The sequence below is a fragment of the Pseudophryne corroboree genome, chromosome 2 (genome assembly GCF_028390025.1).
Source record: "Pseudophryne corroboree isolate aPseCor3 chromosome 2, aPseCor3.hap2, whole genome shotgun sequence".
NCBI lineage: Eukaryota > Metazoa > Chordata > Amphibia > Anura > Myobatrachidae > Pseudophryne > Pseudophryne corroboree.
In genome coordinates, this window is record NC_086445.1 from 921,335,470 (window position 1) to 921,361,946 (window position 26,477).

A 26,477-nucleotide genomic window follows, 5' to 3' on the forward strand; every position below is an offset into this window, starting at 1 on the left:
AATATCATATGGAGTAAGAGGAAGGTATCCGGCCAGGAGAGAAAGGAAGATACCCTAAAGAAAACTTTACAAGTATTACTATATATGTTATAAGCTTCATTGTTCTTACGCATATTGGTGGTCATTCCGAGTTGTTCGTTCGCTATCTACTTTTAGCAGCAATGCAAACGCAAAGCCGCCGCCCTCTGGGAGTGTATCTTAGCATAGCAGAATAGCTAACGAAGGATTAGCAATTCTGCTATTAAGCATTTCCTTGCAGTTTCTGAGTAGCTCCAGACCTACTCCTAGATTGCAATCACCTCAGTCCGTTTAGTTCCTGGTTTGACGTCACAAACACGCCCAGCGTCCGGCCAGCCACTCCCCCGTTTCTCCAGCCACTCCTGCGTTTTCTGCTGCCACGCCTGCGTTTTTTAGCACACTTCCAGAAAACGCTCAGTTACCACCCAGAAACACCCACTTCTTGTCAATCATTCTCAAATCAACAGAGCGACTGAAAAGCTTTGTTCGCCCGTGAGTAAAATAGCATAGTTTTGTGTAAAATTGCTTAGCGCGTGCGCCCTGCGGTGCATACGCATGCGCAGAACTGCCGGATTTTAGCCGATTAGCAATGCTGCTAAAAATATCAGCGAGCGATCAACTCAGAATGACCACCATTGGGTGATTCCCACTCCCTTGATTGCGGTATCAGAGAAAACAGTATATGAAGAGAAGCCTTTATGGGGGGATGACACCACACATTTGTGTGAGTATGGTACACCATCTATTGCTCTATACACAGAGGAATATTAAACTGTCTGCAGCTCTCCTATATCAAAGGGACTACTCCACCCTTCAAAAAAACAAGCACTACAAAAAAAATAAGAATTTACTTACCGATAATTCTATTTCTCGTAGTCCGTAGTGGATGCTGGGAACTCCGTAAGGACCATGGGGAATAGCGGCTCCGCAGGAGACTGGGCACAAAAGTAAAAGCTTTAGGACTACCCGGTGTGCACTGGCTCCTCCCCCTATGACCCTCCTCCAAGCCTCAGTTAGGATACTGTGCCCGGACGAGCGTACACAATAAGGAAGGATTTTTGAATCCCGGGTAAGACTCATACCAGCCACACCAATCACACCGTACAACTTGTGATCTGAACCCAGTTAACAGTATGATAACAGAGGAGCCTCTAGGAAGATGGCTCACTACAACAATAACCCGATTTAGTTAACAATAACTATGTACAAGTATTGCAGACAATCCGCACTTGGGATGGGCGCCCAGCATCCACTACGGACTACGAGAAATAGAATTATCGGTAAGTAAATTCTTATTTTCTCTGACGTCCTAGTGGATGCTGGGAACTCCGTAAGGACCATGGGGATTATACCAAAGCTCCCAAACGGGCTGGAGAGTGCGGATGACTCTGCAGCACCGAATGAGAGAACTCCAGGTCCTCCTCAGCCAGGGTATCAAATTTGTAGAATTTTGCAAACGTGTTTGCCCCTGACCAAGTAGCTGCTCGGCAAAGTTTTAAAGCCGAGACCCCTCGGGCAGCCGCCCAAGATGAGCCCACGTTCCTTGTGGAATGGGCATTTACTGATTTTGGCTGTGGCAGGCCTGCCACAGTATGTGCAAGCTGAATTGTACTACAAATTCAACGAGCAATAGTCTGCTTAGAAGCAGGAGCACCCAGCTTGTTGGGTGCATACAGGATATTTTCAGGGCCCTGACAACATCTAGCAACTTGGAGTCCTCCAAGTCCCTAGTAGCCGCAGGCACCACAATAGGTTGGTTCAGGTGAAACGCTGACACCACCTTAGGGAGAAACTGAGGACGAGTCCTCAATTCCGCCCTGTCCGAATGGAAAATCAGATAGGGACTTTTGCAAGATAAAGCCGCCAATTCTGACACGCGCCTGGCCGAAGCCAGGGCCAACAGCATGGCCACTTTCCATGTGAGATATTTTAAATCCACAGATTTAAGTGGTTCAAACCAATGTGATTTGAGGAACCCCAAAACTACATTGAGATCCCAAGGTGCCACTGGAGGCACAAAAGGAGGCTGTATATGCAGCACTCCCTTGACAACGTCTGGACTTCAGGAACTGAAGCCAGTTCTTTCTGGAAGAAAATCTCCAGGGCCGAAATTTGAACCTTAATGGACCCCAATTTGAGGCCCATAGACACTCCTGTTTGCAGGAAATGCAGGAATCGACCCAGTTGAAATTCCTCCGTTGGGGCCTTCCTGGCCTCACACCACGCAACATATTTTCGCCAAATGCGGTGATAATGTTTTGCGGTCACATCCTTCCTGGCTTTGATCAGGGTAGGGATGACTTCCTCAGGAATGCCTTTTTCCTTTAGGATCCGGCGTTCAACCGCCATGCCGTCAAACGCAGCCGCGGTAAGTCTTGAAACAGACAGGGTCCTTGCTGGAGCAGGTCCCTTCTTAGAGGCAGAGGCCACGCGTCCTCTGTGAGCATCTCTTGAAGTTCCGGGTACCAAGTCCTTCTTGGCCAATCCGGAGCCACGAGTATAGTTCTTACTCCTCTCCGTCTTATAATTCTCAGTACCTTGGGTATGAGAGGCAGAGGAGGGAACACATACACCGACTGGTACACCCACGGTGTTACCAGAGCGTCCACAGCTATTGCCTGAGGGTCCCTTGACCTGGCGTAATACCTGTCCAGTTTTTTGTTGAGGCGGGACGCCATCATGTCCACCCTTGGTTTTTCCCAACGGTTCCCAATCATGTGGAAGACTTCTGGATGAAGTCCCCACTCTCCCGGGTGGAGGTCGTGTCCACTCCTGGAATGAACACTGCTGACAGTGCTATTACATGATTTTCCGCCCAGCGAAGAATCCTTGCAGCTTCTGCCATTGCCCTCCTGCTTCTTGTGCCGCCCTGTCTGTTTACGTGGGCGACTGCCGTGATGTTGTCCGAGTGGATCAGCACCGGCTGACCCTGAAGCAGAGGTCTTGTTTGGCTTAGAGCATTGTAAATGGCCCTTAACTCCAGAAAATTTATGTGAAGTGATGTCTCCAGGCTTGACCCCAAGCCCTGGAAATTTCTTCCCTGTGTGACTGCTCCCCAGCCTCGCAGGCTGGCATCCGTGGTCACCAGGACCCAGTCCTGAATGCCGAATCTGCGGCCCTCTAGAAGATGAGCACTCTGCAACCACCACAGGAGAGACACCCTTGTCCTTGGGGACAGGGTTATCCGCTGATGCATCTGAAGATGCGATCCGGACCATTTGTCCCGCAGGTCCCACTGGAATGTTCTTGCGTGGAATCTGCCAAATGGGATTGCTTCGTAGGAAGCCACCATTTTTCCCAGGACCCTTGTGCATTGATGCACTGAGACTTGGCCTGGTTTTAGGAGGTTTCTGACTAGCTCGGATAACTCCCCGGCTTTCTCCTCCGGGAGAAACACCTTTTTCTGGACTGTGTCCAGGATCATCCCTAGGAATAGAAGACGAGTCGTCGGGATCAGCTGCGATTTTGGGATATTGAGAATCCAACCGTGCTGCCGCAGCACTACTTGCGATAGTGCTAACCCGACTACCAACTGTTCCCTGGATCTCGCCCTTATCAGGAGATCGTCCAAGTAAGGGATAATTTAAAACTCCTTTCCTTCGGAGGAGTATCATCATTTTGGCCATTACTTTGGTAAAGACCCGGGGTGCCGTGGACAATCCAAACGGCAGCGTCTGAAACTGATAGTGGCAGTTCTGTACCACAAACCTGAGGTACCCTTGATGAGAAGGGTAAATTGGGACATGACCAGAGACACCATATAATCCCCTTCTTCCAGGTTCGCGATCACTGCTCTGAGTGACTCCATCTTGAATTTGAACCTCTGTATGTAAGTGTTCAAAGATTTTAGATTTAAAATAGGTCTCACCGAGCCGTCCGGCTTCGGTATACCAACAGCGTGGAATAATACCCCTTTCCCTGTTGCAGGAGGGGTACCTTGATTATCACCTGCTGAGAATACAGCTTGTGAATGGCTTCCAATACCGCCTCCCTGTCGGAGGGAGACGTCGGTAAAGCAGACTTTAGGAAACGGCGAGGGGGAGACGTCTCGAATTCCAATTTGTACCCCTGAGATACCACCTGAAGGATCCAGGGGTCCACTTGTGAGTGAGCCCACTGCGCTCTGAAATTCTTGAGACGGGCCCCCACCGTGCCTGAGTCCGCTTGTAAAGCCCCAGCGTCATGCTGAGGACTTGGCAGAAGCGGGAGAGGGCTTCTGTTCCTGGGAACTGGCTGTCTGCTGCAGCCTTTTTCCTCTTCCTCTGCCACGGGGCAGAAAAGAGGAGCCTTTTGCCCGCTTGCCCTTATGGGGCCGAAAGGACTGCGCCTGATAATACGGCGTCTTCTTATGTTGAGAGGCTACCTGGGGTAAAAATTTGGATTTCCCAGCCGTTGCCGTGGCCACCAGGTCTGATAGACCTACCCCAAATAACTCCTCCCCTTTATAAGGCAATACTTCCATATGCCTTTTGGAATCCGCATCACCTGACCACTGCCTCGTCCATAACCCTCTTCTGGCAGAAATGGACAGCGCACTTACTCTTGATGCCAGTCGGCAAATATCCCTCTGTGCATCACGCATATATAAAAATGCTTCTTTTAAATGCAATATAGTCAGTAATATACTGTCCCTATCCAAGGTATCAATATTTTCAGTCAGGGAATCCGACCAAGCCACATCCAAGCACTGCACATCCAGGCTGAGGCGATTGCTGGTCGCAGTATAACACCAGTATGTGTGTATATACATTTTAGGATATTCTCCTGCTTTCTGTCAGCAGGTTCCTTAAGGGCGGCCGTATCAGGAGACGGTAGTGCCACCTGTTTTGACAAGCGTGTGAGCGCTTTATCCACCCTAGGGGGTGTTTCCCAACGTGCCCTATCCTCTGGCGGGAAAGGGTATGATGCCAATAACTTTTTAGGAATTATCAGTTTTTTATCGGGGGAAACCCACGCTTCATCACACACTTCATTTAATTCATCAGATTCAGGAAAAACTACGGGTAGTTTTTTCTCACCAAACATAATACCCTTTTTAGTGGTACTTGTAATCTCAGAAATGTGTAAAACATCTTTCATTGCCTCAATCATGTAACGTGTGGCCCTACTGGAAGTCACATTCGTCTCTTCACCGTCGACACTGGAGTCAGTATCCGTGTCGGCATCTGTATCTGCCATCTGAGGTAACGGGCGCTTTAGAGCCCCTGATGGCCTTTGAGACGCCCCGACAGGCCCAAGCTGAGTAGCCGGCTGTCTCATGTCATCAACTGTCTTTTGTAAAGAGCTGACACTGTCACGTAAGTCCTTCCATAAGCCCATCCACTCAGGTGTCGACCCCCTAGGGGGTGACATCACCATTACAGGCAATTGCTCCGCCTCCATATCAGTTTCCTCCTCATACATGTCGACACAAACGTACCGACACACAGCACACACACAGGGAATGCTCTAATAGAGGACAGGACCCCACTAGCCCTTTGGGGAGACAGAGGGAGAGTATGCCAGCACACACCAGAGCGCTATATATAGACAGGAATACCACTATATAACGTGCTTTTCCCTTTATAGCTGCTGTTATTATCAAAACTGCGCCAAATTAGTGCCCCCCCTCTCTTTTTTACCCTTTTCTGTAGTGCAGGACTGCAGGGGAGAGTCAGGGAGACGTCCTTCCAGCGGAGCTGTGATGGAAAATGGCGCCCGTGTGCTGAGGAGATAGGCTCCGCCCCCTTCTCGGCAGCCTTTTCTCCTGCTTTTTGCTGTATTCTGGCAGGGGTTAAAATACATCCATATAGCCCCGGGGGTTATATGTGGTGTATTTTCGCCAGCCAAGGTGTTTACATTGCTGCTCAGGGCGCCCCCCCCTAGCGCCCTGCACCCTCAGTGACCGGAGTGTGAAGTGTGCCTGAGGAGCAATGGCGCACAGCTGCAGTGCTGTGCGCTACCTTGTTGAAGACTGATGTCTTCTGCCGCCGATTTTTCCGGACCTCTTCTTGCTTCTGGCTCTGTAAGGGGGCCGGCGGCGCGGCTCTGGGACCGGACTCCGAGGCTGGGCCTGTGTTCGGTCCCTCTGGAGCTAATGGTGTCCAGTAGCCTAAGAAGCCCAAGCTGGCTGCAAGCAGGCAGGTTCGCTTCTTCTCCCCTTAGTCCCTCGATGCAAAAAACCTAAAACAAAACTTTTTCTAAGAAACTCAGGAGAGCCTCCTAGAATGCACCCTTCTCGGCCGGGCACAAAAATCTAACTGAGGCTTGGAGGAGGGTCATAGGGGGAGGAGCCAGTGCACACCGGGTAGTCCTAAAGCTTTTACTTTTGTGCCCAGTCTCCTGCGGAGCCGCTATTCCCCATGGTCCTTACGGAGTTCCCAGCATCCACTAGGACGTCAGAGATAAAAAAATTCAGAAAGCGCTGACAGATTATATTTTAAAAATATATTTTTATTTAGCTAGTTTCACTCGCTATAGTAAAATATATACTTGTAAAACAACTCTCTATGAACTGAGAAAGCCGCTGAATTACAGAGTTGCTGTAAGGCGGGGAAACGCGTCTCAACTGACTTCTCGGTGGGACCTTACTGGCAGAATCCGCTGTATCACCTCTAATATTGGGACTCGTTATTTCTCCAGATAAGGCTCACACCAAGCACCAGAGCCGGGAGTGAATGGAAGCCTAATTACCCTGAGGGAGGACGCGGTAAATCATTTGATTTTAAAAATAGCATGGCCATGTTCAACAGCAATTGCTTATTATAAATTCTGCACAAGAACTATCTCAGTATGCATGTCTAACAACCATTGCCTACTATAGAAGTCTGCACAGGAACTATTTCAAGTACATATGCACATTAACCTCTCCCTGCTCGGCAAAATAATTACCAGCTTCTTTCTGCAAGGAACTGCTTCAAGTACATATGCACATTAACCTCTCCCTGCTCGGCAAAATAATTACCAGCTTCTTTCTGCAAGGAACTGCTTCAAGTACATATGCACAATAACCTCTCCCTGCTCGGCAAAATAATTACCAGCTTTTTTCTGCAAGGAACTGCTTCAAGTACATATGCACATTAACTTTTCCATGCTTGGCAAAATAAGTAACAGCTTCTTTCTGCCAGGTAAATTGCAAACCGACCTGGCAAACTAACCACCAACCTGACAGAAAAGGCTTTATAGTATTTTAGATAAAGACTATCCAAGCATAGTATTATCTGTATTAAGGGAAATTTGTAATAGGTTACCAGTGCATTGAATGCATGCATGCTGCAAGCTATTCTAGCTAAAAAACATCTTGCTATACTAAAAGTATATTAACACCACGCTGGTTTCCTATAAATAACGGTTTCCTTTTCTATAAATTCATATATGTGATGTGTGAAGATAGAGGATGTGTATATATACAAAGTGCCATTTTGAGATAGAAAGTAATCGAAAACTGTTCATTGCTGTTTTTTATCTTTGTTTTTAGTCTTAAAGTCAGTATAAATGGTTCATAGAGAGTTGTTTTACAAGTATATATATTACTATAGCGAGTGAAACTAGCTAAATAAAAACATATTTTTAAAATATAATCTGTCAGCGCTTTATGAATTCTTTTTTTTGGAAAAGATATACAGTAGTCACAGCTGACCATCTCTATATGAACTGTGCACACTTTGAGGAGACCTATTACCTTTAGAACATACTACACAGTTGGTATTTTTTTCATCTTGTTTATCTACATCTGAGGACTTGATGAAGGAGAAGGACATTGCCCCAGACCTTTGTGATGCATTTGTAGGGTACTAGTTTCAAAAATATGCTTCTAAAGATTGTGATCTACTGCGAATATCCATAGACAATAATTATATATTTTATAGCCCACATGAAGTGATTATATTTCTCTGCACAGTATAATTTACAGTGTTACTGAATTTTCTACTTCTGAAGTTTGTTGTTTGGATTCCTATATGGGTGTAATGTACAAGGAGTGAGCACAGTTATTGGTTTTATCATATTACCATATCTATAGAAATGGTTTTCTAATATATTATTACAAGCAATGACGAAGGGGTATTACCGTCAAATTAGCATTCTCACATGCTTCACAATAATATGCTCTCAACTAGATAATGAAACACATTAATGAATGTAGGCCCTCATTCCGAGTTGTTCGCTCGCTAGCTGCTTTTAGCAGCATTGCACACGCTAAGCCGCCGCCCTCTGGGAGTGTATCTTAGCATAGCAGAATTGCGAACGAAAGATTAGCAGAATTGCGAATAGAAATTTCTTAGCAGTTTCTGAGTAGCTCGAGACTTACTCAGCCATTGCGATCAGTTCAGTCAGTTTCGTTCCTGGTTTGACGTCACAAACACACCCAGCGTTCGCCCAGACACTCCCCCGTTTCTTCAGACACTCCCGCGTTTTTCCCAGAAACGCCAGCGTTTTTTCGCACACGCCCAGAAAACGGCAAGTTTCCGCCCAGAAACACGCACTTCCTGTCAATCACAGTACGATCACCAGAACGATGAAAACACCTCGTTATGCCGTGAGTAAAATACTTACTTTTGTGTAAAATAACTAAGCGCATGCGCTCTGTGAACCTTGCGCATGCGCAGTAAGCGACTAATTGCAATGTAGCGAAAATCGTCAACGAGCGAACAATTCGTAATGACCCCCGTAGTCTACTCTCCCTTACACTAGAATGTTAGGAAAACATATTCATTATTTCAATTGGAATTTCAATCTTGAAAGAAAACTTTGGGTTTCCCTGGTGAACATCTCTACTTGTGACCTTGTCCTTACAAGTTCACACCCAACTCTGCAAATAATACCCCTCATTCCGAGTTGTTTGCTCGCAAGCTGCTTTTAGCAGCTTTGCACACGCTAAGCCGCCGCCTACTGGGAGTGAATCTTAGCATAGTAAAATTGCGAACGAAAGATTAGCAAAATTGCGAATAGACACTTCTGAGCAGTTTCTGAGTAGCTCCACACTTACTCGGCATCTGCGATCAGTTCAGTGCTTGTCGTTCCTGGTTTGAAGTCACAAACACACCCAGCGTTCGCCCAGACACTCCTCCGTTTCTCCAGCCACTCCCGCGTTTTTCCCAGAAACGGTAGCGTTTTTTCGCACACACCCATAAAACGACCAGTTTCCGCCCAGAAACACCCACTTCCTGTCAATCACATTACGATCACCAGAACGAAGAAAAAACCTCGTAATGCCGTGAGTAAAATACCTAACTGCATAGCAAATTTACTTGGCGCAGTCGCACTGCGGGCATTGCGCATGCGCATTAGCGACTAATCGCTCCGTTGCGAGAAAAAAATACAGAGCGAACAACTCGGAATGACCCCCAATGAAAGAAAGAAATTAAGATTTTGGTTACCTACCGGTAAATCCTTTTCTCGTAGTCCGTAGAGGATGCTGGGGTCCACATTGGTACCTTGGGGTATAGACGGGTCCACCAGGAGCCATTGACACTTTAAGAGTTTGAGAGTGTGGGCTGGCTCCTCCCTCTATGCCCCTCCTACCAGACTCAGTCTAGAAACTGTGCCCAAGGAGACGGACATCTTCGATAGAAGGATTTTACACAGACAGTGGTGAGATTCACACCAGCTCACACATACAAAGCACATCAAGCTAACTTGCTTGAAACCTCAGCAACTGCTGAAACATTATTTACCTAGTAAAAAAGCAGTACATAACCAAAACAAAGTTGTACTGAACTAGATAACGACTGCAGGAAAACGAAGTGCTGGGTGGGCGCCCAGCATCCTCTACGGACTACGAGAAAAGGATTTACCAGTAGGTAACCAAAATCCTATTTTCTCTTACGTCCTAGAGGATGCTAGGGTCCACATTAGTACCATGGGGATGTACCAAAGCTCCCAGAACGGGAGGCAGAGCGCGGAGGCTCCTGCAGAACTGATAGACCAAACTTCAGGTCCTCAGAGGCCAAAGTATCGAACCTGTAGAACTTTGCAAACGTGTTAGACTCAGACCAAGTCACTGCTCGGCAAAGTTGTAACGCCGAACACCCCAGGCAGCCGCCCAGGAAGACCCCACCTTACGAGTAGAGTGGGCCTTAACAGACGTAGGACATGGCAATCCTGCCGTAGAATACGCATGCTGGATAGTGAACCTGATCCAGCGAGAGATAGTCTGCTTAGAAGCAGGACACCCAATTTTTTGGGGATCGTATAGGATAAGCAGAGAGTCCGATTTTCTGTGACGAGCAGTCCTCTTCACATAGATTTTCAGAGCCCTTACAACATCCAAGGACTTTGAAGAAATTGAGGAGTCAGTAGCAACTGGCACCACAATAGGTTGGTTGATATGAAATGCCGACACAACCTTCGGAAGAAACTGCTGACGTGTCCGGAGCTCAGCTCTATCTTCATGAAAGATCAAGTATGGGCTTTTACAGGACAAAGCCCCCAACTCCGACACCGTCTAGCAGAAGCTAAAGCCAACAAAGTGACAGCCTTCCACGTAAGAAATTTGACATCAACCTCCTGTAGCGGCTCAAACCAGTCAGATTGGAGAAACTGCAACACCACGTTAAGATCCCATGGCACCGTAGGCGGTACAAAGGGAAGTTGGATGTGCAGAACTCCCTTCAAAAAAGTCTGAAACTCAGGGAGGGCAGCCAACTGTTTCTGGAAGAAAATGGATAGGGCAGAAATTTGGACCTTTACGGATCCTAACCTCAGGCTCATATCCACACCTGCTTGCAGGAAGAGGAAAAAACGTCCCAGTTGAAACTCCACCGCAGGAAACTTATTGGACTCACACCAAGATACATATTTTTTCCAAATACGATGGTAATGTTTTGACAATACTCCTTTCCTAGCCTGTATCAGGGTAGGAATAACCTTGTTCGGAACACCCTTCTGAGCTAGTATCTGGCGTTCAACCTCCATGCCGTCAAACGTAGCCGTGGTAAGTCTTGATAGGCGAACGGCCCCTGCTGCAGCAGGTCCTCCCGAAGAGGAAGAGGCCTCGGCTCTTCTTGCAGTAGATCCAGAAGATCCGCGTACCAAGCCCTTCTTGGCCAGTCCGGGGCAATGAGGATCGCTTGAACCTTTGACCACCTTATGAGCTTTAGAACTCTTGGGATAAGTGGAAGAGGTGGAAACACGTACACCGACTGGAACACCCAAGGAGACACTAGGGCGTCCACTGCCACTGCTTGTGGGTCCCTTGACCTGGAACAATAACGCCAAAGCTTCTTGTTGAGACGAGAGGCCAAAATGTCTATTTGGGGTACCCCTCAAAGGTCTGTTATTTCCTTGAACACCTCCGGATGGAGGCCCCACTCCCCTGAATGGAGGTCGTGTCTTCTGAAGAAGTCTGCTTCCCAGTTGTCCACTCCCGGAATGAAGATTGCTGACAGCGCCAACGCGTGTTTTTCTGCCCAGATGATGATTCTTGTCACCTCTAACATTGCAGATCTGCTCTTCGTTCCGCCCTGACGGTTTATGTAAGCCACTGTCGTTACATTGTCCGACTGCACTTGAATGGCCCGATTTCTTAGAAGATGGTCCGCCTGAAGACTGTTGTATACGGCTCTTAGTTCCAGAATGTTGATCGGTAGGCCGGCTTCCAGATTTGACCACTTTCCTTGGAAGGTTTCCCCTTGAGTGACTTCGTCCCATCCCTGGAGGCTTGCATCCGTGGTTAGAAGGATCCAGTTCCGAATCCCGAACCTGCGGCCCTCCAGAAGGTGAGGTAATTGGAGCCAACAGAGGAGTGAAATCCTGGCCTTTGGTGACAGACGTATTCTCAGGTGCATGTGTAGATGAGATCCTGACCACTTGTCCAGGAGGTCCAGCTGGAAGGGCCGAGCATGAAACCTCCCGTACTGGAGAGCCTCGTAAGAGGCCACCATCTTTCCCAGAAGGCGAATGCATTGATGAACAGACACCCGGGCTGGCTTCAGGACATCCCGGACCATTGTTTGTATCACCAACGCTTTTTCCTGTGGAAGAAACACCCTCTGGACTTCCGTGTCGAGGATCATTCCCAGAAAGGACAACCTCCTGGTTGGTTCCAAATGTGATTTTGGAAGGTTCAGAATCCAACCGTGGACTCTGAATAGGTGGGTCGTGAGAACAATGGACTGCAACAGCTTCTCCTTGGACGATGCCTATATCAGCAGATAGTCCAGATATGGAATGATGTTCACCCCCTGCTTGCGGAGTAGAACATCATCTCTGCCATCACCTTGGTGGATACCCTCGGTGTTGTGGAGAGGCCGAATGGCAGGGCCTGGAACTGGAAATGACAGTCCAACAATGCGAAGCGGAGATAAGCCTGATGCGGCAGCCAAATCAGAATGTGGAGGTGCACATCCTTGATATCCAGGGATACCAGGAATTCCAGCTCATCCAGACCTGATATCACCGCCCGTAGAGACTCCATTTTGAACTTGAACTCCTTCAGAAAGGGGTTTAGCGATTTTAGGTTCAGAATGGGTCTGACCGAATCATCCGGTTTCGGTACCACAATAAGGTTCAAGTAGTAACCTTTGTTTTGCATATGAGGTGGTACTGGCACAATTACCTGTGCCTCCACCAACTTCTGGACGGCTTCTTGCAGGACAGTCCTGTCTGCCAGCAGAGCTGGTAAGCCTGATTTGAAAAATTGGTGAGGAGGGAGATTTTTAAATTCCAGCCTGTACCCCTGGGACACAATATCTTGCACCCAGGGGTCCAGGCCGGATGACACACAGACGTGACTGAAATGCCTGAGTCTCGCTCCCACCGGCCCCACCTCCGGGGCGTGCAGTCCACTGTCATGCGGAGGACTTTGGTGTACCTGAAGCAGGTTTCTGTTCTTGGGAACCTGCAGCAGCAGGTTTCTTGGACTTGGGCCGACCTCCCTGAAAGAAGTTGTTGGACGGCTTGGCTTTTCTGGGCCTGGCAGGCCAAAAGGGCTGTGATGCAGTTGAAGAAAAGGGTTTCTTCGGAGCAGGTGTAGCTGAGGGAAGAAAAGGTGACTTACCCGCCGTAGCCGTGGGGATCCACGCATCTAACGTTTCCCCAAAGAGAGCCTGACCTGTGTAGGGTAGGGTCTCCACACTTCTCCTGGATTCCACATCGGCAGACCACTGGCGCAACCGCAGTCCTTGACGAGCTGATACAGACATGGAAGAAACTCCCGCAGCCATGGAACCCAGGTCTTTCATGGATTCTACCAGAAATCCTGCCGAATCCTGAATGTTACATAAAAACAATTCAACATCACATTTCTCCATAGTATCCAAATCTACAAACATTCCTGACCACTTTACTATAGCTTTGGCAATCCAAGCACTGGCAATAGTGGGACGTAGTATTGCCCCAGAAGCCGTGTCATGGATTTGAGTGTATTATCAATTTTACGATCAGCCGGCTCTTTCAAAGCAGTAGATCCTGGAACAGGTAAAACCACCAACAATGGGCGGGTTTTCCCATTTTTTTCTATCCTCTATCGGGAAAGGAAATGCCACCAGAACCCTTTTAGGGATCTGGAATTTTTATCTGGGTTTTCCCAAACTTTTTCAAAAATAGCATTTAATTCCTTTGAAGCAGGGAAGGTTAGCGAGGCTTTCTTATTCTCAGTGAAGTAAGCCTCCTCAACCTGCTCAGGTGTTGTATCAGCAATATTCAACACATCTCTAATAGCCTCTATCATCAACTGCACCCCTTTAGCAAGAGATGCTGCCCCCCGCAACACATCGCCATCACCGTCTGCAGTGTCAGAATCGGTATCCGTGCCATCCTGCATGATCTGCGCAAGAGCACGTTTTTGGGAATATACAGCGGGGAGCCCTGAGGTACCAGAACTGGGCCTGACTGCCATAGAGTTCTATAAAGCCTGAGTTGCAGATTTATTTTGTGCAACCCTATTTGAAATCTGTGAAATCATAGATTTGATAGAGGATAACCACTCAGGCTCCCTTGCTGGGGTCTGTGCTAAACCAGTGCAATCCTGATTACATGGAATGGGGTCATCCTTAGAGGACATATCCTCTGCAGCATATGACACAGAGTCCCTGGACATAGCTGTATGGAGACCACAGACACTCTCTACACACACAGCGGAGGGCAGACAGAGTTTCACCCCCAAGGATGGCAAGAGAGACACAGAGATTGGAGCCAACCCACACACAGCAACCTTTAGGTAAAAGGTGATCCCCTACCAGCGCTGACTGTGCACCTTAGTAGGTTACACAGTCTGTATTTAGCCCCCCCGTTCTACAACCCCCTGGTACCGTGAGAGATAGCTGGAGTTGCTGTGGAGGGACTTGCTCTTCACTGACAGCGTTGTGGAGGCAGGAAAATGGCGCTGAACGCTGCTGGGTCCGCTCTGAGAAGCTCCGCCCCCAAAATAGTGCTGTCTTCCCGCTCTTCACAATGATTATACTGGCCTGAGGATAATGCTTTCTGACCAGTGCAGGGTTTAGGCACCGGCTCAGGGCACCTCCTCACAGCGCCGCACAGTGTGCCTCTGAGCTCCGGAGCACGGTTAAGACAGGTTGAGTATCCCATATCCAAATATTCCGAAATACGGAATATTCCGAAATACAGACTTTTTTGAGTGAGACTGAGATAGTGAAACCTTTGTTTTTTGATGACTCAATGTACACAAACTTTGTTTAATACACAAAGTTATTAAAAATATTGTAATAAATGACCATCAGGCTGTGTGTATAAGATGTATATGAAACCTAAATGAATTGTGTGAATGTACACACACTTTGTTTAATGCACAAAGTTATAAAAAATATTGGCTAAAATGACCTTTAGGCTGTGTGTATAAGGTGTATATGAAACATAAATGCATTCTGGGATTAGACTTAGGCCCCATCGCCATGTTATCTCAATATGGTATGCAATTATTCCAAAATACGGAAAAATCCGATATTCAAAATACCTCTGGTCCCAAGCATTTTGGATAAGGGATACTCAACCTACCGCGCTCTCTACCCTGTTGCCGCTATCTTCACACCGGCCCCCCGCTTGCAAGGGGCGGTCGGTGACTCACTCGCCACCGATCTTCTGGCTTTGTAAGGGGGTGGCGGCATGCTGCTGGGGTGAGCGATCCCCTGTGGTGGGGAACGATCTATCCCCTCAGGAGCTCAGTGTCCTGTCAGAGGAGATAGTGGCTCAGATCCCTTAGGGTGGACACTACTCCCCCCCTTAGTCCCACGAAGCAGGGAGGCTGTTGCCAACAGCCTCCCTGTAAAATAATAAACTCTAAAAAAAAAAAATTCTAAAGACGCTCTGTAGAGCTCCCCTAGCTGTGACCGGCTCCTCCGGGCACATTTTCTAAACTGAGTCTGGTAGGAGGGGCATAGAGCGAGGAGCCAGCCCACACTCTCAAACTCTTAAAGTGCCAATGGCACTTTACCATGGGGTGGACCCGTCTATACCCCATGGTACTAATGTGGACCCCAGCATCCTCTAGGACGTAAGAGAAATTATTATTAATAATAATAATAATTATTATTATTATTATTATTATTATTAAAAAGCATGGAGTCTGTAGGCTGTTCAGAAAAAAAGACAAAGCAGGCTGGTGCCATACAGGTCCTCATGACCTAGCACCATCAACACAAAACTGTAAACCTAGAAGTATGGGCCCTCATTCTGAGTAGATCGCAGCAGCAAGAAAGTTAGCAATTGGGCAAAACCATGTGCACTGCAGGAGGGGTAGATATAACATGTGTAGAGAGAGTTAGATTTGGGTGGGGTGTGTTCAATCTGCAATCTAATTTGCAGTGTAAAAATAAAGCAGCCAGTATTTACCCTGCACAGAAACAAAATAACCCACCCAAATCTAACTCTCTCTGCACATGTTATATCTGCTTCCCCTGCAGTGCACATGGTTTTGCCCAATTGCTAACTTTCTTGCTGCTGCGATCAACTCAGAATGAGGGCCATGGTTCTTACGCGTTTCTTGTAGTAAATTCTCCACTTGTTATACTCCTTCATTACAACTTCTATCCGACGTTTCCAGTAGTTCCCCTCCAGCACTACCGCCTGAAGAGCACAAAGGAAAAAATTTAACATGTAGGGGATTAGTTATGTAATGACTGCACAATACAATTCTTCTTACTGTATATCAGATTATTTTTACTCTTTATTAGATTTTTGAAATACCAATAATAAAGTAGGCAAAAAAAACAGCAACTCATAGACCCAAGTCAGGCACGCATAAACATCTAAGCAGATAAGTCAGGGTCAGAGGCCATAATTGCTGCAGTTCAAGTATAGAGTTTTATCTATCATGTTTCTACAAACAGCTTACGGTTCATATGGCTGAACTGCATTAAAACACATGAATCCAGCAATGTGGATCAGAAACACCAGAGATGTGAATTAGTTGCACTAGATTTAGTAGAATTAGGGGTGAGTCATCAAGCAGTGAAGAGACTGGAGATGTGGATCAGTGGAGAAGTTGCGCATGGAAACCAATCAGCATCTATCTATCATTTTATAGAATGTACTTGATAAATGCTACCTCAAAGCGGATTGGTTGTTATGGGCACCTTCTGCGCTTCTCAAGCCTTTTCATTGGTTGGTACATCAACCCCTTATATTTGTCATGTTTTTTTCCGAAAACATCTCTATTACCTCCGGTTTACGGTGATCATCTGCTTCTGAGCCTTCCAATGGAGTAACAAAGCCACACACTGGGGTCTTCCTTTTCTCCACATCTACAAGATAATTGGAAGTACAGTCAGCCCTTATCTGAGTCTTCAATAGGATACACTTACATTTTTTATCTCTCTCTTATATGTACACATATACACAAACTACATGTATATATACATAAAAGGTTCTAAATTTTGTGACTGTGTAACACAGTATTGGATAAATTTAACCAAGAGTTAGAAGCCAGAGCCAAAACGTATGAGCCATTCATTTCCAAAAGGAAAAACCGTTTCAGAGAAAACATATCCACCTGCCTACGAGGCGGCTCCGAGAGACGGCCAGGCAGTGACAGGGCGGAGGAGGACACTTAAACGTAACTGCTAGCAGTGCATGCTGCTGTGGGGTTCAGCTTAGCCATATGAGGTGAGACTTTGGCCATGTCTCTCTCATGAGATTGAGAGCTCTGTAGTACTGAGTGACTGTCTGGAAGGTAATCAGAGTGCAGCCAGTTCATTCTGATTCACTGCTAAACTGACAGTGCCCCCTGTACGGATTGCCAGGGTAACTTATTATCTTCCTTTGTGACTAATTTGGGTATCTGGTCTATAGCTCAACACTAGAAAGGTCTATAGTCAACAGGACCGCTAATGGTCAACATCAATTATGTTGACAGGGTCAAAAGGTTGACATGTAAAAGGTAGACCGTTCAAAAGGTCAACAGGTGCAAAAGGTCGACACGAGGTCGACGTAGGGCAGTACGGATGGTGTAATGGTTAGCATTACTGCGTCACAGCACTAGGGTCATGCGTTCCATTCCCACCATGGCCCTAACTGTGTGGAGTTTGTATATTCTCCCCGTACTTGCGTGGGTTTCCACCGGGTACTCCGGTTTCCTCCCACAATCCAAAAATATACAGGTAGGTTAATTGGCTCCCAACAAAATTAACCCTAGTGTGAATGTGTGCGTGTGTGATAGGTAATATAGGCTGTAAGCTCCACTGGGGCAGGGACTGATGTGAATGTCCAAATATTCTCTGTAAAGCGCTACGGAATATGTGTGCGCTATATAAATAACTGGAAATAATGACAATGGTCAACACACATATGGTCAACACAAGTTTTGAAAACAAAACAAAACATTATTTTCAACTTTTTCATACTGTAACCTGTGAAGTATATAGTAACCTGCGAAGCGACCCATGAGAGGGGATCTAATACACTAATGGGGTTTTTTTTGTGGCAGGAAAGTGACAAGACACCCCAAATAAATAAATAAATTGTGTCTACCTTTTTTGTGTCAACCATTTCCATGCAGGCATTTTGACCTTGTCGACCTTTTCTACTGTCTACCTATTCCATGTCAACAAGTTGTCAGAATACCAACCGCCACATCCCGATGTTCAGAATCCCAACAGGGGGAAGGTAAGTATACTTACCTACCCACAATTGCCCCCTAACCCTCCCTTCAAGCAGCCGAACCGTAACCCTCCCCGGTGGTGCCTAAATCTAGCCCCCCCTTCCCGCAGCCTAAACCTAACCCCCCCCCCCCTTCTCCCTTCAAGCCTAACCCTCCCCGCGGGTGCCTAAACCTGATCCACCTCCCTGCAGCATATATCCACCTCTCCACCACCCTGCAGCCTAAACCAAACCCTCCCCCCCCCGCAGCTTAAACCTTAACTAACCCCCCCCCCCCCCCCCCTACGGCTTACCTCTCAGAGGGTACGGCACATGCTTGATTGGGATCCCTACTGTCGGGATCCTGGCAGGGGGAAAATAGGATTTTTATACCTACCGGTAAATCCTTTTCTCTTAGTCCGTAGAGGATGCTGGGAACTCCGTAAGGACCATGGGGTATAGACGGGATCCGCAGGAGACATGGGCACACTATAAGACTTTGAATGGGTGTGAACTGGCTCCTCCCTCTATGCCCCTCCTGCAGACTCCAGTTAGAGAACTGTGCCCAGGGAGACGGACATTTCGAGGAAAGAATTTATTGTTTAAACGCGGTGAGTGTCATACCAGCTCACACCACGAACATGCCGCAGAACGTGGCATTCAATAGAACACCAGCCAACGGCATGAAAAATACACAGCCATATGCTGCGATAATATGTAACACAACCTGTGCGTCGACACAACCAAAAATAAGATACCACATGCCATGGCATGAACAACGTCAGCAACAGCCTGACTGAAAACGAAACACCGCAAGAGTGTAACCATAACCAACAACTGCAGATACAGTACGCACTGGGACGGGCGCCCAGCATCCTCTACGGACTAAGAGAAAAGGATTTACAGGTAGGTATTAAAATCCTATTTTCTCCTACATCCTAGAGGATGCTGGGAACTCCGTAAGGACCATGGGGTTTATACCAAAGCTCCAGACCGGGCGGGAGAGTGCGGACGACTCTGCAGCACCGATTGAGCAAACATGAGGTCCCCACCAACAAGGGAATCAAACTTGTAGAACTTTAGCAAAAGTGTTTGAACCCAACCAAGTAGCCGCTCGGCAACAAGGAATCGCGAGACCCCTCGGGCATCCACCCAAGAAGAGCCCAAGTTCCTAGAAGAATGGGACTCCACCGCCATCGGTAACGTCAATCCTGCTGTAGAACGAGCAAGCCGAATCGTATCACAGATCCAGCATGTAACAGACTGCATAGAAGCAGGTGCCTCAATTGTCCTGAGAGCATACAGGATAAAAAGAACCTCTGTTTCCCCAATCTGAGCCGATCTGGCGACCGAAAAATTCAAAGCCCTGATTACCTCGAAAGACTTTGAAACAACCAAGTAACCACAGGCATCAAAACAGGCAGGTTTACTGCGATACACAGAAAACACTTTTGGCAGAACTATTTTCTGAGTTCTCAATTCCGCTCTATCTACATACAAGATCAAACAGGGCTCTTGTGAGAGAAAGCCGCTACTTCCTACACCCGCCATGCGGATGCCAATGCCAATAGCCTGACCACTTTCCAAGAGGGAAATTTTTAACACAACCTTTCATAAAGGCTCCAACCAGTGTGACATCAGAAACTGCAGCACCACGTTAAGGTCCCACGGTGCCCCTGGAGGCGCAAATGGAGGTTGAATGCGCAGCACACCTTTCACCAAAGTCTGAACTCCCGGAAAGGTGGTCAATTCAGTTTTGAAAAAAAATTTATAAGGCCGAAAACTGCACTGAAACGGGAGCCTAACTTTAGACCTGCATCCATCTCTGCTTGCAAAGAATGGAGACAACCGACCCAGCTGAAAATCTTCCGTACGAGCCTTCTTAGGCTTCCTACCAAGACACATACTTCCTCCAACATGGAGGTAAAGCTTCACCGTTACTCCTTTCCTAGCTTTAAGTAAAGTGGAAATGACTTTAGCCATGTCGTCAGACGCAGCCGGGGGAAGTCTTGATACACACCCGGTCCCTGCCGCAACAGGTCCTGTCGTAGAAGAAAAAGGTTATGGATCTTCTATGAGCAAGCCTTGAAGATCTGGATACCAAGCCCTCCTTGACTAGACCGGAACAATGAGGATCGCCTGAACCTTAGTTCTTCTTATGTTGAACATCATCAGAAATAGTGAAAATGGAGGGGACACATAGACCGACTGAAAACACCCAAGGTGCCACGAGGGCGTCCACCACCAAAGCTTGAGTGTCCCCTGACCTGGAACAACATCCCTGAGGTCTCTCGTTGAGGCGAGACGCCATCATGTCCAATTGAGGCACTCCTCAAAGACTTGTCAGTGAAAACTTCTCGATGGCGACTGCATTTCTCCTGGATGGAGATCGCGTCTGCAGAGGAAATCTATTTCTCCGTTGTCTACATCCGGAACGAAGACTGCTAATATAGCGTTTACCTGCCTTTCCGTCCAACGGAAAACTTTCATGGCTTTCGCCAATGCTGCCTTGCTCCTTGTTCCGCCCTAGCGGCTGACTTACACCACTGCTGTCAAGACGTCCGACAGACTTAAGACGGGCAGATCACGAAGAATATGTTCGTAGAAAATAGCTCTTAATTCAGGAAAACGTAGTGCAGACAAGCCTCCCAGCTTGACCTTTTCCCCTGGAAATACTTCTCACGGAAAACACAGCTCCCCAGCCTCTGAGATCTGCATGCAAGGACAACAGGATCTAATCCTGGATTCCGAACCTTCGTCCCCCTAGGGGGTGAGAACTGTGCAGACACCACAGGAGCGATATCCTGGTCCTTAGGATTATATTCCAGTGCATGTGCAGGTGGGACCCGGACCACATGTCCAACTGGTCCCGTGAAACCCACTCTGGCATTTGGGTTTTCACTGCAAACCTGATCCGGCTCTGGATCCGCAGACCTATTTCCACAGGAAAAAACAAAACCCCAACCGTTCAGTATCTACTCTGATACCCACCTCTGACATCAGCGTCGTTGGGAACAACAGTCATTCACTGTGTTGAAGAACAGTCAGAGAGAAACAACGATGTGCGCCAATTGTTTCTTGACCTCACCGTAGTCAGGAGAGCGTCTCAGTACAGAATAATAATAATGTCTCTTACTATTGAAGGAAAACCATCATATTGCCATCACTCCGGTGAAATGGCAAAGACAATCCTGGATAGCAACCCAGATAAGCTAAATGCGGGGAAAAACAAATTTAAACCCCTTTCTTCCTTTACGTGTTGGAGCTCACTGGCCTGAGAGATCACATCCTGTAGTTCAACTTCTTAAGTAGAAATCTATGTTTCTTTTTTTTCTTTTCTTTTTTTCAACAGGGACCGCAGGACAATGTCCTGCACCTGACGCAACTCTCGTATGGCGTCGCATACTACCTCCCCTTCCAGAGGAGAATCGGTAAGATCTATTTGAAAAATCAGTAAGGGGAATCATCTGTAAAATCCAGTATGTCCCCCCTTTGGATTCAATCCTTAACTCACAGGTCCAAGTCCAATCCCGGACTGACTGAAGAGTATTAGACTAGTTCCCACCGGTATGTCAGCAAGATAGACCCAGCGACATGCGGTGGATGTGACAGAGACAGAAGACGATATCCGCTTCTGCGAACCTAAAAAGGCTGCAGAGCTCTTACCTTTTCACCTTCCACTATCTGCAAAGAAAGGGAAAAAAGAACGGTATCTAACCGGTTAAAATGACTGCATCCCACAAAAGAATGCGTCACCAACCGTTGTGAGGGAACATATCTCACGAAGGTAGCCTTACCAGTGGTATCCACCGAGAGTAACTTAACTAAGGCATCCCCAAGTAGCGGTTACACCGTCACAGGGAAAATACTCCAGTATCACTCGGAGTCAGCCTCAGCATTACCCTGGCCAAATCCCCTGTAGTCGCACGGCAGCCTGCCGCACTGTTATAGAGAAGACCCAACATAAGAAACATCCCCTCTCTCTCTAGGGTAAACTATCGGATGCCAAGGTAACCGACCATTTCTGAATACAAGCACTCCCCCATGCGTATGTAATGCCAATATCATCAAAGCATATTGTTAAAAATATCACTTAGCTTCCTGTATACGATCCTTTGTGACAGGGCTACGTGCAGACCAGGAGTTGACTTCTACTGTATTCTATCCACGGCAGGAAAAGAATAACCATTCGGACTCCTCGTGAGGAACGGAGACCAACTCGCCATGGCCGACCTAGAGCTTTATCAACAGAGCAACCAGCACATGAGAAGGAATACTTTTACCACAGCATTCATTAGAAATCGTAATATGAATATACATATTGTAATACACATATACACACATATCCTATATATATATATATCTATCTCAAACATATAAGCAGTTTGTCCGGAACCGCCGGGTCCCTAGTGACATCAATGTGTTCTGAATGTGTATGTCCATGTACTGAATGCCCCAGTTGTGGATCAAACCAGGAAACCTTATGGTCGACATAAAACATAGTATTCGTCGACAGCAGGAGTAATACCAGGCAAAATAACATTCTTGCGACCCCGAGGGGTCCGAGGGAAGTATACGTATATAATTTTAATATCACTCCCCCACAAATACTACCATGTCTGTGCTCGAGCTACAGGCCCATGGAACCGTACCATACATATACATATAAATATATATACAGGCATAAGTTTGTTACAGCATGTTAATTTACACCCAGTTTTAACAGTTGGTGCCGACAGGGTCACCCACATATTACTGTGTCTCCCATAACGTGTTTACTCTTTGAAAAAGCATACAACTACGACCTGCTGACACTTCATCTACTGAATCAAGTACCACAGGAGTCGGCGATGCCGACAGAGAGATTCCCGTAACTGTCTGCGACAGAGCACTCACACATGTTGACACATGTGTACTAAAAGCTATAGTGGGTATCTGACAGGGAAAACACAGACACTTATGCACAACTCACTGACTACACGCCCATTATCTAATATAGTGCCATATTGTAATCTATATTGCACTAATCACTGTGCCCCCCTTCGTTTACATTGCTACTGTACACAATGCTTTTGGCGGGGACTGTGGAGAAAATGGCGCTGTATCATGTTGTGAGGGCTAAGCCACGCCCCCTTCTCGGCGCGCTTCAGCCCCGCTGTTATTTTAGCGTTTCATGCTGGCGGGGGTCATGCCAGGCTTCTTAGAGAGGTATATTGCTGCCCAGGGCACCCCCCCCCCCCTGCGCCCTGCACCCTTGTAGTGCCGTTGGTGTGTGGGAGCGGTACCTCTAGGACACTGAAGTCTTCTGCCGTCACTGAAGTCTTCTGTTCTTCTCATACTCACCCAGCTTCTTTCTTCTGGCTTCTGTGAGGGGGGTGACGGCGCAGCTCCGGGAACAAGCAGCTAGGTGCACCAAGTGATCGAACCCTCTGGACCTAATGGTGTCCAGTAGCCTAAGAAGCAGAGCCCTTAACTTAGAAGAAGTAGGTCTGACTTCTCTCCCCTCAGTCCCTCGATGCAGAGAGCCTGTAGCCAGCAGGTCTTTCTGAAAATAAAAAAAACCTAACATAAAGTCTTTTCCAGAGAAACTCAGTAGAGCTCCCCTAGTGTGTGACCAGTCTCTCCTGGGCACATAATCTAACTGGAGTCTGGAGGAGGGGCATAGAGGGAGGAGCCAGTTCACACCCATTCAAAGTCTTATAGTGTGCCCATGTCTCCTGCGGATCCCGTCTATACCCTATGGTTCTTACGGAGTTCCCAGCATCCTCTAGGACGTAGGAGAAAGCAAGTATACTTACCTCACCCCAATGGCCCCCTAATCCTCCCTTCTAGCAGCCTAATGTAACCCCACCCAGTGGTGCCTAAACCTAACCCCCCTTTCCCGCAGCCTAAATCTAACCCTCCACCCCTACCACAGCCTATCCCTAACCCTCCCCAGGGATGCCTAAATCTAACTCCTCCTCAATGCAGCCTAAACCTAATCATCCCGCAGCCTAAACCTAACCCTCCCCAGGGGTGCCTAAACTTTACCCACACCCCCTGCAGCCAAACCCTAACCCTCCCGCCTCAGCCTAGACCTAACCTACACCCCCCCCCCCCCCCCCCCCCCCCCACCACCACCACCACCACCACCACCACCCCTTTCACCACAGCTTACCTCTGAGAGGGTCCGGCACACGCTCGATCGGGATCCCCGTGGTTGGAATCCCAGCGCCGTGCTTGTGACCCTAATCAGGATACTGGTGACGTCATCCTGAGTAGTGTCGAGATTCTGGCGACGGTATTTCGACTGCCGGGATCCCAATTGAATAACCTAATGCAAATGGTGTTTTATAAAACATGTTTTCTGTACTTACCGATAAATCCCTTTCTCTGAGTCCATAGGGGACGTTGGAGTTCAGTACCATGGGGTATATATGGGGTGATCAGGCGAGCCGGCACTTTAAAATTTTTAATGTGTGTGACTGGCTCTTCCCCCTCTATACCCCTCCCCAGACAAGTTAAGAAGCTGCGACCGAGGAGAGACGGCACACGACCAACAGAGGAGGAGGTAAGCAAGACAACCATAAAAAGAGATCTCCGTAAAACAGGAACCTAAGAAACACACAGATAGACATTTAAAAACATGGGGGTGTATTCAATAGCTGTCGGAAGCCGAAGTCTTGTCAGAAAGACGGCAGTTTCCGACAGATTTTGGTCGGAAGGGGTTCAGACCTATTCAAAAAGTGAAGTTTTTTTTCCGACAAGTTGGGAATTCCCGACTTCTCGGAAAACACGTGGATCGGCGGAATAGCCGCCGATACACGTGCTTCTGTCGGAAACAGGGCCAAATCCGACTGGTTTTGGCCCCCTTTCTGACAATCTCCATCCGACGGGCTACGGGGAGTGGGGATGAGAGGTACCTTGACAGCCATCCCAAGGCCAGGCACCTCTCTCCCTGCAGCGCGGCGCTGGATGGCCGGGATGTGCGCCTCCAACAGCTCCCTGTGTTCTCACACACGGGGAGCTGCTGACAGCCGCACGGACACCGGCCAAATCTGACAGTCAGATTAGGCTTAAATCTGACAGTCGGAATTGGCCAATATTGTATAGGGGTTGTCGGATCCATTCCGACACATACATGTCGGAATGGATCAGACACTTATTGAATATACCCCATTGTATTGTCATATATTGTAATCACAGGTCTTGGCAGTAACACCCAGGATTAGAACCCATGACCTGTTACACTGAAAGCAGACGCCTTACAGATAGAGCTATTTACGCTTGTATACCCATATAAAAGAAAAAGACAGTAACGCAAGGAAACCGTGCAACCAGGTCCTAAGGACTCCCAGCCAACCGGAACCACCGCAACAACCAGAGACAAAACCACACCGCCGGAAGAGAACAGCACAGGGTGGGTGTCCAGCGTACCCTATGGACTCAGAGAAAGGGATTTATCGGTAAGTACCATAATCCTGTTTTCTCTATCATCCATAGTTCAGTACTATGGGGACATCCTAGAGCTTCCCAAACAGGCGGGAGAGCGCTGAGAATTCCGGAAAACTACACAGTCAAGCTGAGAATCAAGGCCACAACCAAAGGAACTGTGGAACGTGACAAAGGATGTCAGGCAACCTAACATGAAGTATGACCGAGAGGCAACCGATACAGAGGACCACCAAGATAACTGGGAGTATGACCCAGAGGCAACCGATACAGAGGACCACCAAGATAACTGGGATACATATATGGCACCAATAACTGGAATACATATATCGCACCAATATCCCTGCCAGCAAGCCAGAGATCATGTTGAGGCTGGCCAGGCAGTTATCAAAACAAAGGTGGAGCCATCATGTTTATGCAAAGACTGAAGCCACAATCGTGCTCTGAAAAGGCATATAGACTGCAGAGGCTAACCAGAAACATTGCAACACTGCAATAATTAATCGAGATCCGAAGGAGTAAGGCAGAACGTTGAAGGCCAACAATGCCCTGAGCGAACAGCTGAATGTCCGGCAGTACGTGTTATAGAAAAGACCGACAAGGAAGTCTGTTCCTTAAAGAAGTGCATGCAGAGACCTGCTGCTAACAAAACCGAAACAGAAAAGGTGCCACCAACCACCAAGAGTATACACCCTAGGCAACATATGCCATCCGCTAGTATAGGAATGGCTGGACTAAAGGCGGCATACGTCCACAGATACAGTAGAGGAACCACCACAGAATGCCATATTTCCGTCCTGGGAAAGTGCTCCGGTATGTCGCCTAATTGAGAGACTCAACATGCTGAGCCACCAGAGTTCCCCGCATTCCATCACCACACCTTGAACAGCCAATCTGTCAAACGTAGTTGCCAGAACAAGCCCGAACGCAGAGGCAACACATCAGGATCACCAGCGAGAAGGATCAGCAGATCTGGAGACCGAGACCTGCGAGGATAGACAAAAATTGAGAAACAAACA

General features: G+C 47.5%; 1 protein-coding gene across 2 annotated transcripts in view; it reads right to left on the reverse strand.

Moving 5' to 3' along the window:
• Positions 1-26,477, reverse strand: part of MLXIPL (MLX interacting protein like) — a 298,532-nt gene that overhangs the window by 164,119 nt on the left and 107,936 nt on the right. For both annotated transcript variants that reach the window (XM_063956160.1, XM_063956161.1), the window contains exons 3-4: positions 16,612-16,694; positions 15,928-16,017 (exon numbers count right to left, since the gene is read on the reverse strand). In XM_063956160.1, coding sequence (XP_063812230.1) covers positions 15,928-16,017; positions 16,612-16,694 — 173 coding nt within the window. The remainder of the gene's footprint in view (positions 1-15,927; positions 16,018-16,611; positions 16,695-26,477) is intronic.